The 13,592-nt window shown below is 41.6% G+C and overlaps 1 protein-coding gene across 5 annotated transcripts in view; it reads right to left on the bottom strand.

Annotated features, from left to right (window-relative positions):
• The window catches only part of rasal2 (RAS protein activator like 2), a 75,975-nt gene that overhangs the window by 49,493 nt on the left and 12,890 nt on the right, over positions 1 to 13,592 (bottom strand). For all 5 annotated transcript variants that reach the window (XR_014597057.1, XM_084008189.1, XM_084008186.1 and 2 more), the window contains exons 2-3: positions 1,830 to 1,957; positions 775 to 901 (exon numbers count right to left, since the gene is read on the bottom strand). Coding sequence is in view for 4 of the 5 variants with exons in the window: in XM_084008189.1 (XP_083864315.1) it covers positions 775 to 901; positions 1,830 to 1,957 (255 nt within the window). In the remaining variant the exon portion in view is untranslated. The remainder of the gene's footprint in view (positions 1 to 774; positions 902 to 1,829; positions 1,958 to 13,592) is intronic.

Raw genomic sequence — 13,592 nt, 5'->3', positions numbered from 1 at the left:
TGCCCTTTTAATAAGGTTTTTAATGGTCTGGCTCAAAGTACCAAGAGAGCCCATCATTTACTATTACTACTACTACTACTCCTACTACTACTAATACTACAACTACTACTACTACTACTACTACTACTACTACTACTACTACTACTACTACAACCCAGCGTTTCCATGCATTTCCATGCAAACATCTACTGGTTTAAACTATAATACATAATTTTTTTGTTGATTATACAGCATCATGTATATGTTTACTTAGTTTAATCTCCAATGATGTATTATTATAGATTAAAGTAATCTATAATAATATGTAGAACACATGTAGTATAAATGTAGTATACATGTAGTATAGATATAGAAAAACAAATGGAGCATAAAGAGGACTGTGTCCGTGTTGCTGTTCTGGCTCATTACAAACTGGAGGTGTTTGAAAGACGTGGCTGTTTACCAGGCAGGCAGACTGATGAAAGACACTATTCAGTTGTATTGTTGGAAGTGTAGGATCCAGTGTTTTTGGAGTTTTGGACCACACAAGAGAATAAAAGTAGGAAGGTAATATGTTAATGTATCCACACAGGCTGTAACTTGTTCCCATTGCTTTTTTGTTCCTAAATCGTGTTCAATCTGACCTCATCTAGGATACACCTCTTTAAAAGCTCCAGGACGTCCCAACAACTCCATGTACTCATTGGAATTCTCGATGGCTCCGGACTTTAACTTAAAACATAACCAAACAACCTCCACCACAGCCTGAATATTACAAAGGTCTCTGGTTTTTACCTAGCATGGTGGCGGCGCCCTCTGCTGGGAACTCTGGGAATTGTCCCTCTGAGGGGACACTGACGGTCCTGCGGAGACTCCGCCCCTTAGCAGAGTCTGTGGGGCTGTCCTGAGGCTCACCTGCAGCCTTAGGGTGGAGATGGGGAGATTGTGTGGATCAATACATGCATGAATATTCCATATATTCCCAATATATATGTATAAATAGCAGCTGGATGGCTCAGAGGATAACACCACTGAGGGGGGTTGGATTCCCAGTTAGGGCGTGGCAAATCCAGCGTGAGTCATACCGGCTCGGATGTCGCCCAGGGCAACAAGGTCAACACATTTATTGGCATATTCATTTATTTATAAGTCATTTATTATTGATTTCGGCAGGGTCCATCCTCCATGATATGACACATGATACATTTCATACTTGTTTACCACATTATACTATATTCATTTAAGATGTTGTTTTCTGCATTATATACATCTCTATATTAATACAGACAAACACTGGATGCCATTCATTCATCATATTAATTTAGTCCAGTGTTAACAGACTTTATCTTGGATATTTACACTTTTCATTATTTATCTTTTAAGTATTTTAACTCGGGCACTTGATTGCACTTTATGGTTTTTGCACTTATCTTTTTTATTTTGTATTGTCTTTTAACTGTTTGTATGCGTTTCGTCTTTTGGACTTGCAAATTTGTTCCACTGTTCCACTTTTTACAGATTAGACTGACAGATAATCTGGACATTTCAAAACTAGATAGTCCTATTATTATTTATTTATCTATTCATCTGTATTTATTTCTGACTTTGTTCTGCTGTAACAACTAAGTTCCCTTCTGGGGATCAATAAAGATCTATGCTACCCTAAAAGTACTCTGAGTGATCACTAGGTCAGACGTGTGACTCAGATTTGATACTACAGTTGATTTAAAGAGAACATATTCAAACGTGTATATGTTTTGATTCTGTGGAGGTGAAGAGACCAGAAGCCAACGACGCAGGTTGAATGTGTGGAAATACAGATCTAATGTGAGACAGCAGTCGGTTCTGACCTCGTCGTCCTTGTTGAGCAGGATGAGCTGAGTGTCTGTCAGGATGCAGAACTTCCTCTCCCAAGCCCCGCTGTCGGTGGACGGACTCTGACCGCAGGAGAACTGGTGAGCCGGAGGACCTTTAACATCTGAGAGCAGACACAGGATGTGTTAGAAAAAACACACAAACAAGTATATTTATAGAGCACCCTTCACACACACCGGTCACAACATGTGTCATAGTCAAAGGAATACAAATACAAGCACTTCTTTGATCTGGAGGGTTGTGGCCTCCTGACGAAGACTGCCCTCCATATACATCACACTAGAGCTGTCAATGTTCCTCTACAATATATATAGATACTATTATTAATATTTACTACACTACACAGGCTTATACGTTGCCAATATCATTATCGGCAATGTGGTTGTTTTACTTCCTGTCCACTAGAGGGCGTTCCAAAAACATTACCAATAATCATGTTGAATTACCAACAGCTGACAGCTTTCTAGATAATTAATAATTAAGAAACTAAAACAACCACATTGCCATTCTCCTGGGGGCGCTGTGTCCCCGTTGCCATGGCTACGCCCTGAGATGAGATGTAGAGACAGACAGGTAACCAGTCTATCACAGGGCTGACATGTAGAGACAGACAGGTAACCAGTCTATCACAGGGAGACATGTAGAGACAGACAGGTAACCAGTCTATCACAGGGCTGACATGTAGAGACAGACAGGTAACCAGTCTATCACAGGGCTGACATGTAGAGACAGACAGGTAACCAGTCTATCACAGGGAGACATGTAGAGACAGACAGGTAACCAGTCTATCACAGGGCTGACATGTAGAGACAGACAGGTAACCAGTCTATCACAGGGCTGACATGTAGAGACAGACAGGTAACCAGTCTATCACAGGGCCGACATGTAGAGACAGACAGGTAACCAGTCTATCACAGGGAGACATGTAGAGACAGACAGGTAACCAGTCTATCACAGGGCTGACATGTAGAGACAGACAGGTAACCAGTCTATCACAGGGCTGACATGTAGAGACAGACAGGTTACAAGTCTATCACAGGGCTTACATGTAGAGACAGACAGGTAACCAGTCTATCACATGTAGAGACAGACAGGTAACCAGTCTATCACAGGGCTGACATGTAGAGACAGACAGGTAACCAGTCTATCACAGGGCTGACATGTAGAGACAGACAGGTAACCAGTCTATCACAGGGCTGACATGTAGAGACAGACAGGTAACCAGTCTATCACAGGGCTGACATGTAGAGACAGACAGGTAACCAGTCTATCACAGGGCTGACATGTAGAGACAGACAGGTAACCAGTCTATCACAGGGCTGACATGTAGAGACAGACAGGTAACCAGTCTATCACAGGGCTGACATGTAGAGACAGACAGGTAACCAGTCTATCACAGGGCTGACATGTAGAGACAGACAGGTAACCAGTCTATCACAGGGCTGACATGTAGAGACAGACAGGTAACCAGTCTATCACAGGGCTGACATGTAGAGACAGACAGGTAACCAGTCTATCACAGGTAGACATGTAGAGACAGACAGGTAACCAGTCTATCACAGGTAGACATGTAGAGACAGACAGGTAACCAGTCTATCACAGGGAGACATGTAGAGACAGACAGGTCACAGACACTATATCATCATATATGTAAACTCCACACAGAGAGAAAGAACCTGAGCTCCTCTTCCTGTGACGTGAAAACACAATTTGTAGAATGCAAAATACTTTGCGGTTAAATCTCGAGGTTAGGACCTGAATCATAACAATCAGTCAATCTATTTTTTTATTCTATTTTTTTTGTAATTGTTGCACTGAAGTACAACAATGCAAGCTGTATTGAAGTCAAAGAGCGGAGTACTTCTTCCACAGATCTGAGTGATGAACCTGAAGAGCATATACTGAACAGGCAGAGGGCGCTCTCGCTCTAAACTTCCACCTGACCAGCTACCTGCTGCTCATCATGGAGGAGGAGGACGAGGAGGAGGAGGACCTGAGGAGGTCAATTAAAAAGTAAAGTGGTGTCTGGAGGAATCAGCAGAGCCCCTTGATCACAGCTGACTGGCCCCCTCAGCAGAGGTGAGGAGGTGTCTCTGTGTGTCAGACAGCAGCTCGTCTCATGTCAACCGTCACACACGCTCAAACATCTGTGCTACTCTGTTCCTCAGCATGATGGGAAGTCTGTGGCAGGTGAATATGTCTGGAGGATTATCATTGTTATATTGATTATCATCATTATCATATTATCTCATTGAAAAATTCAGTCTGACGTCTATCAACCTGTCCTGTGTAACATAAGGAACTTCTGCCTATATGATCCACTTGAAGCACAGCCGTCCTGGCAGCCGACAGTGAATCCGTGGTCAGTGTTCAACACACGCTACTCTGACGTCTGTTTGCACAGATGGTGCTTTCACTGTCCTGACTGTGCTGGGATCATTCTGCATTTGTGTGGCTGGGAAAACACTCCAAACAGACACACCCACAGACACAAGCACAAACACACACAGACACAGACACACACCCACACCAACACACCCACACCCACACAAATTGGTTATGGACATTTGATACCAGGGTAAATTCAAGCGGTTGCTGCAGATTGTGACGTAAAACAGGAAGCAGTCAGTCCTGCATGTGATTATTTCCACATGACTGAACAGCTGACAGATCCTCTGAAATTAATTCCACCATGAGAAGGTTTCTTCACACAAAGGGAGCTGAATGGATGGATGCTCCACCTTCATTGATGCAGAGACTGCTTCTCTAGTACTACTACTCTTCCAAAACTGTATTCCTTAACTTGTCATTTAACGTTTCATTCACAAAAAGGAACCACACAAAGCCACTAACATGCCTCGACTTCAACAACTGTGCATATATGCATATATATGTATGTATATATGTGTGTGTGTGTGTATATATATATATATATATATATATATATATATATATATACATACATATATATATACACATATATAAATACACACGTATATAGACACAAGATGAGTTTCTAGCCATGCATCTTGGTGTGATGGTCAAATACAGTATATATACATATATATATATATATATATATATATATATATATATATATATGTGTGAACTGAACTTGATGGTTGAGTATTATGGAATCTCCGTCCACCACATTATTGATATTTCCTTTAGCAACGTCGGTTTTGTTACCTGGCTGTTTTACTTTTTATTTATGAATTGTTGTTTTGTTTAGTTTTTCCTTTTCATGTTGTGTTGGTGATAATAATGCCTAATAAAACCTCACATTGTGCAGCTTGTAGGTGAACTGCAGCCTTGAGAAGCAGGTGGGGCCGAGCTGAAGGATGGTGGAGTATTTATGCAGAAAGCAGCTGAGGAGCTACATTTTCAGCAGCCTATTTCTGGCTGCATACTAAATCATCCACGTCAAAGCTCGGGCCCAGAACTCCCTGAGAGATCTGAAGGGAGTCGCACCTGCTCCTGTTCAGAGCTGCTGGCTGAAAGCGCGGCGGCCAAACAGGAAGAAAAGACACTAATTGGTCATTTTTGTTCCGTTGTGTATCCGAGCGGTGCAGAGGTCTCATGTTAATTAGCAGATCCGAAGTCTGCTGCCGCCGACGAGACATGTGGACGCCTCTGAGCAACCAGATAAACAAAGACGGGAAGCGGGAGGACGGGCTGCTCCCGGATCATCTGCTGTTACATAACACCTCGTACCTGCATGAACCACAGTCGTGCTTCAGTCCGACGTCACGCAAACCTCCACGGAGCTCAAACAACACGCTGACGATGCCTGACTGAGTCTGGAGCCTGAGAGGATGTGACTCACAGCAGGCTGAAGACAACAAGCCCAACTCAATATCTTAAAGCAACGAGCCAATGCAGAACTTCTTTCAGAAATCAACCGTTTCATACGCTGAGCTACATTAACTTCCAGGTGTCCAGTTTCAAGTGTGTGGAGCTTCCTGACACACTGCTGTGTGTTTCCTGGAGGGAAACCCTCTTTTCAGGCACACTGGTGACAAAACAATTGGACCGATGTAACAAAGTTTTAGATAAGTCCTAAATGATGATCCTCTGACTTTTCACCGATCACATCTTCAGATTGGAATTTAGGTTAAAACATCTCAAAGAGCTGAAGATGCAACTAAAATGTCTTGTTGACCAAACGGCACAAAGTCAAACATTGATGAAAGTTTAAACAATGTTTGTCGCTGAAGCCTCCTTCATGCTTCATGTGAATCACATACATATGCCGTGTTACAAATACATAATGTAAAATGTGATATTAAGAAAATGTTACTTTTTCAAAGAAGTTTGGTGGCCCGACGACATTCACATTAAATAGACACTTCTTCAATGTCACGTGTTTATCTTGATCAAACAATAACAGCAAAGCTATCGACATGATAACTGAGCAAACTCTATCCACTGATGAAGCCCAAAAGATGCGACTGAAAGCTCTGGAATCCTTGGGTCACCAAAAACAAAAAGTCATTTTTTTGTCATATGCGTTAGTTTTCAGTCCGTCATTTATTTTAACTACGGGTGAAGCAACTAGGAAAATATATAATGTTTTGTAAGGGAAGCTATTTAGGATATTTACCCACCAAACTTCTATGGAAAAAGTGGTGAGGATTAATATTTTATATTCATGGTTTACTAAACAACGTGTTGACCTTTCTGCTTACACCAGACACTTTCACTCAAACGCACATCAAATAAAAAATGTTTTAGTAAAGTACAAGTATCTCAAATCTGAATATGCTCGTTTAACATTTTTTAAATCTTGAGTCATTACTGCTGTCCGATAAATGCATTGCAGTAAAAAGAAAATACAATATTATTGTCTCTGAAATGTAGTGGAATATATATATAATAATAAGTGCAGTACTTGATCAAATGTTCTTTCCACTATGGCTGGGCACTGTATCGATATTATATTGTGATATGAGACATGAGATATGAGTAAAGTGATGTCATTTTCTGACCTCACCAAACTGACTCATGGGGCGGTATATATTACAGGCCACCCAACAGCAGGTTTTCTCCGTATTCCTGCTTGCTTTCCTTCTAAATGAGCAGCACAGAGCTTCACGCGTGGCTGCATGCATTTCCTTTTTAAAGCTGTGCTGCAGTATTATTGAGAGATGAATCAAAGAGAAGTTATCCACAGGAAGTCCTCTCCGCTGCCTTTAAGATTAAGCTTCTTTATTTGTCCAGGCCGCTGGATGAGCCAGACTTGGTCAAAGGTCAGAAAAACCAGCCCAAGACACACTAATGAGGACTTACCAAAAGTCTCTGCTTTTTACTGTTCTTGGCTAAAATGACGTACTGACCCTTTACTCACGTAAACAACCACAATAACACAAATGAGCAATTTGAGTGGGAAACTAATAATCGTGTTTTTTAACTTAAAGCTAGACTCTTACAGCGGGGGAAAGTAGAACGCTTGGACCAAATCCATCGATGCCGCAACGATATTGTGGGATCGACTGTTGGTGCTTTCACAAAATATTTACACCAGATAGTTGACACATAATCACCAGTAATGTGGATATAGTGAATAAGAGGTAAAGACAAGTCAAAGAACAGGGTGGTGCGTTCACAAAATGACATCACATTACTTTAAAGCACTTTTTAAAACAGGAAGACAACACTGACAGAAAAGTCTGCCATGTTAAGATCCAAAGCCTAAAAGGATAGTCTCATATAGAATATATCGATATATTGCCCAGCCGTAGTGGAAAGACATTTAATCAATTATAAAGAGGTACTTGTACTTTACAAGACATTTTTGATGTAAACCTATAATTATATTCCACTACTTTTCAGAGAAAATAATGCAATTTTTAACACATCCGAAAGCAGTTTTGACTTTTCAAGACAAGGTTTCTAAATTGAGCAATAAATATATAATATAAATGTATCCACGGACATTCTATGAGGTACTTTTATACTGCTACTTTTTACAGAAGTAAACGATCCGAATGCTTCTCGTCAATTACCGTCCAGGTCATGTGACATGTTGTTTACTTCCTGATTTACTTTTATGAGTATAGAGTACTCACATAAAAGTACATTAAATGGCATTTAATAAGACTTTTTTGTAAAACAGCGCCCCCATGGCAGCCACTCTCGTTCACATATCTTGAGGTCAGAGGTCAAAGGGAGCGCATTGACAATTACCATGTCAGTTTTCGCTTGCAAAAAGTTGAGAAGAGGAGTGCTGCAGTGGTATCGTGTTGTTTGGTCTTGGCAGTACCAGACTGTCACCTGTTAGTGTTTAGAGTACAACGTGAGGCCGAGCCGACATCCACAATAACGCATGATTATGTGTGAGAAAGATAACTGCATGACATAGGGCTGGCTATCGTTAGCTGAACCATGTGAGTGCTAGCCGCGAGCGAAAAACTTGGAGGAAAACGGTGACAAATTTTAGCTTACGGCAGTTGTGTCATTGCCTTAGAAGCAGAGAAAACAAGACACACATTTACCTGCAAACATCATAAGAAACATTTCAACATGTGAACCAAAAGTACGGACCGTTTGCATCTATATTCATACACCGCTGCTTCCATTGGCAGACACATTCATATCTTCTGCTCTGGTAGTGAACGACACGCTAATGTGTTCCTCATTGTTCTCCGTGAAGTTTACTACTAAGTGATGAAATGCAGCCCCTGGTCATTTCATGTGGAGTGAACACTGCACCAGATTCCATTTAAAAAAGACCAGTTTTATATGCTGGTTGGTCGCCTGGAAATGATCATCAACCAACTTTAAAGTGACGTTTTCTCTTTTGAAATAAGTGCTGTGTGGTGGATGTAGTTTATGCCGATGTGAAGGGTGGTGCATGTTGATTTAGAAAAGAGACTCATCATAGATATTTGGAAAATCAACTGATAAATATTTAAAGAAACTGTAAAGTGTTAAAATTGAGAACAGAGTTTGTTTAGTTGATTTCTTTTGATTTTGCCAACATGTTGGTTACCAATGAACTAATAAGCATTCACAATGACAGACTGTTTACATAATAAACTATTTTACATATATGATGCAATGACTTGACAGTTATAGAAACATAGTTGGTCAACTACTTAGGCTGTGAGGAAGGGCTGAAACGGAGAGGGAAAGCTGAGTTTGTAAATGTACTCTCAGTATTAAGAGTGAATATTTCTGAACAGGACAGCAAGCCCTGATATGCATGTACAGACACTAACTGTATATAAACACAAACAGGAGGCTGCTGCAGCTTCAGAAGCATGAGAAGCATTTAGTGGAGCTGACTGAGTGCTGGTGGGGAGAGAAACTCGACTCCAGCCAAACCTCCACTGGGAATGTCTGAGAGCTCGGGAGAGTCAACCACCTGTCCAATCCCCCCCAAACACACACACACACACACACACACAGTCTGGAATAAAACGTGGTGGCCTCTGTAGGTGCAGTAATCAAGGGCACCTCAATATTATTATCATCCACTGACTCACTCAAGATGGATAAACTGTTGGTGATGATGACAGTCGCACTAGAGGAAAGGTTAACGGTGCATTCAAACCAAAAGCTAATGTAATTTACATCCATACACACCATTACATATAAAATCAATGCAAAGACGCATTGGTCCGGTCCCCCAGAGGTCTACGATAGTAGCTCATAGTCCTAGACTATGTGGAGAAACCAGAGACTGTCTGTGGTCCCCAGAGGTCTTGATAGTAGCTCATAGTCCAGAGACCAGACCAGACTATGTGGAGAAACCAGAGACTGTCTGTGGTCCCCCAAAGGTCTACGATAGTAGGTCACGTTAGTCCAGAGACCAGACCAGACCAGATATATATATATATATATATATATATATATGCCAACAGAGGCTGCTTTGTCTGTCGACCTGTATACTCCCCCCTGCAGCCTCTATAGCAACCAGTAAATACAGCAGATTGTTCTCCAATCACAGCGCAGTAGCATCATTGCTTTATCAAGATCGGACCATTCAACAGGAGCGGGGGGGGGGGGGGGGGGGGGGGTTAAACCACAGTGACAAGAGTCGTTGAGAAGATAACTCACACGCTAACGAGAGAAAACTTCATGCGGTTTCCATCCAAATAAATATATCCAATAAATAAAGCCCCAGGACTCAGTGAGAAACAGCACAGTGTTTAAACTCACTTCATGACCCAAAGAGTTTCACTACTTCTATCATGAGTCACTTCTAAAAGATGAGTTTACACATCACAAAATCTTATTTTGTCATATAACTGTCATCATTTCCAGACTAACCTTTTATATACTGGGTATGTTCTTCCATCAGGGCTCTTTGTTGCTCAGCCTCAAGTGACACTGTTTAATATTTAAACATGCTGACTGCAGCAGGACTTACTGCATTTGCATCTACAAAGCAAATCTCTCACTCAAGTGTCAATCATGGGGTGGGGGGGTGGTCTCAGGGGTCAAAGGTGAACAGTGGCGTCACCTCCTATCAGCCTGACAAGAGTAGCAGGGCGGAGGAACGCAACAGCTGCAAAATAACCTGCCTGAAGCGGTTTAACCTGAGTCCATCTTGTCCACTGAGGAGAATATTCCATAAATCACTCCTTACTTTCATTTCTGTCCTCATCGCCAAAACTATATTGTGAGAACAAAGGCCCACAGCTAAGAGGCATATTACAACACTACAGCGCTATACTAACACTCCAGAAGCAGAGTGGAAAACTGTTCACTCATGTAAAATCAATATTACATATATTATTATAATAATATTAGAATGTGTCTACATTAGGCTGGCTGCTACATTACCTGTTTTTTAATCCCGTCTAAAATATTTGTATGAATTTGCTTAAATCTCAACACCTGTGTTGCTCTGCTCTTAATGCGTTGCTTCTCTGGTTTTATGTTTTGTTGTTGTATTATCTTTAGCATATTTTTGACTAATATGAGCTAATCTCGTAGACCTCTGGGGGACCAGACACAAGATTTGTTTCCTCTGATTTCTGATTCAACAACTTCAGGTTGCTGTGACGACAGGAGGAGAATCCCAACACTGATAGACTGAGGTAACACAGCAGCAAGCAAACGCCCCCATGTCCACGCTGCTGATGTTTCATCAATCATGGCTGAAATAGTTCATGATGTTGAGTCCCAGCAACACAGAAGCCCCTTTTACACAGACGTCTCCGCTGCAATGGCGGAAAGGAGATTCAAAATATGCTGCAAATCGGAGCGTTTAGATAGAACCTTGTTTGTAATGTTTAGATAGAACCTTGTTTGGAGCGTTTAGATAGAACCTTGTTTGGAGCGTTTAGATAGAACCTTGTTTGGAGTGTTTAGATAGAACCTTGTTTGTAGTGTTTAGATAGAACCTTGTTTGGAGTGTTTAGATAGAACCTTGTTTGGAGTGTTTAGATAGAACCTTGTTTGGAGCGTTTAGATAGAACCTTGTTTGTAGTGTTTAGATAGAACCTTGTTTGGAGCGTTTAGATAGAACCTTGTTTGTAGTGTTTAGATAGAACCTTGTTTGTAATGTTTAGATAGAACCTTGTTTGGAGCGTTTAGATAGAACCTTGTTTGGAGTGTTTAGATAGAACCTTGTTTGTAGTGTTTAGATAGAACCTTGTTTGGAGTGTTTAGATAGAACCTTGTTTGGAGTGTTTAGATAGAACCTTGTTTGTAGTGTTTAGATAGAACCTTGTTTGGAGCGTTTAGATAGAACCTTGTTTGTAGTGTTTAGATAGAACCTTGTTTGGAGCGTTTAGATAGAACCTTGTTTGGAGCGTTTAGACAGAAAGTCGTATCGTCTCGCCTCTGATGCAGCTCTGTGACGACCTCCGTTGGGTCTCAGAGGCTCAGTTTAGACTGACGACGTGGTGGAATAACGGTGGAATACTCCAGCAACGAAAAGGCCTTCTAAAAGGGGCTTGTGTTTCATTCCATGTCTGGACTAAAGTGAGGCCCTAGTGTAGAGCCCTGGGGACCACCAACCGCTACAATGTTTCGTCTCCATTTCTGATTCAGTGACAACAGGAGGAGAATCTCAACGCTGATAGACTTCACAACATATTCGCTTGAGTTGACTATTTCAACTTGCGATATTAAAAAATGGGCCTCATTTTTCACCACACAGCGCAAAATTCAGGTTTATCTGTGTTTATACATTTCATTTTCTAGTCAAAAACAAAACAAAAGAAAGGGTCTTGAAATGTTTCTGCATTAATGTGCCCAACACGCGGGGATGGGGGGGGGCTCTCAGAGAGGAGCTGCTCAGGCTTCCTTTTGTTACCGTGGGAGCGATTATCAGGGAGGGAGGTCCACACAAAAGTACACAGAAACTCTGTTTGGGCCTCAACACACACACATGCACACGTCTGGGTTAATTAGCCGCCAATTAGCAGTAGCTGTTCACTGTTAGATGGAAACTCTGAGAGCAGAGGGTGTGTGCGTGTGTGTGTGTCTGTGTGTGTGCGTGGAGAAGTGAGAGCTCTGCGGTTTCTATTTCCCAGCATGCTCTGGGCCTGCTGGAAACTACCTCTCTGTTCGGTGCAGTTCCTGTTTATTTGTTTGCTGTCTAAAATCTTCTAAATCTTCCACGGGAACCGTTAATGTCACATATAGAATCCACCAGTGAACCGAAAACAGAGGGTCCGAGGGGCAACACTGTTCTATTATTTGCTCGTGTTTTTGTATTTGTAAAGGGTTTTAGGTAGAATCCAAACATTTTAGAAACGTATGCCTCCTTTAGCCTCTCCAGGTAATGAATATCTCTACTACAAGTCTTTACTAAGTACTCTTAACCAGGCCTCGCTCCAAACACACAAACCAGAGCTGAATGATGCTGCATTATTATTGGCCAGTCTGTGTTGGACTAAGGGTCAGTTGTACAAATAAAAATATACAAAGTTATATTATTATATTTTTAGCTCAAACGTCATATTTTGAGATTTAAATATCATTATATTTCAAGATCGGTTGAAGTGGCAGTGTTTCGTCATTCGAACAGAGACTTTTAACTCACGGCTACATTCACACCTGACTGCACGTTAATATCATTATTTAGGTATTTAGAAATCAGATTATGCTGCACATACAGAACGATGAGCATTCAAACTGTGAGACCTGATCTGATTATTGTTTTATTTTTCTTGTGGGCCACGACATGAGAGGAAAACTGATTTTTATGGCCTGATCCGAATGAGAAGACCTGAACCCCATGAAACTGGCTCTTTGACAGTGTCTTATAGTTGAGTGAATGTTACTTACACAATGATGTCGATCAGGCTGAATCCCTCTCTGCATGGTTTACCTGGTGTGGCTGCCAAAAGAGCTGCAGCTCAGCTTCTGTTTCTAACATGTGATAACTCAAATGCCGTCCTCCTCCTCTCACATGACCACATTTCCCATAAACCACTGGCTCAGACTGATGAAATTAAATCCTTGGTTGCTTCTCATCACTGCTGAAATTTACGGTGGAGCGGAGCGCTCCGGTGACCGCGGCATGCTGGGAGGAGACAGACAACATGGATCATCTCCGTTTCAGGATGATGGATGACTATGGCCAGACACAGACAGTATACCCCCCCCCCCCCCCCCCCCCCCCTATCTGTAGGGGGGCACAGATAGGACAGCAGCCTGAAGCTACTCAGGAACAGACTTCCCTCTTAATTTACATCTCACAAGGTATTTATCAGAGATTTACGGATACTACTGTGTTCAGCACTTATTAACACTAGAACCCTGTTAGAAGGAGGCAC

The sequence above is a fragment of the Eutrigla gurnardus genome, assembly GCF_963514095.1.
Source record: "Eutrigla gurnardus genome assembly, chromosome: 4".
NCBI classification, from domain to species: domain Eukaryota; kingdom Metazoa; phylum Chordata; class Actinopteri; order Perciformes; family Triglidae; genus Eutrigla; species Eutrigla gurnardus.
Note: the sequence above shows the minus strand (reverse complement) of the source record. Positions and strands in the feature narration are given on the sequence as shown.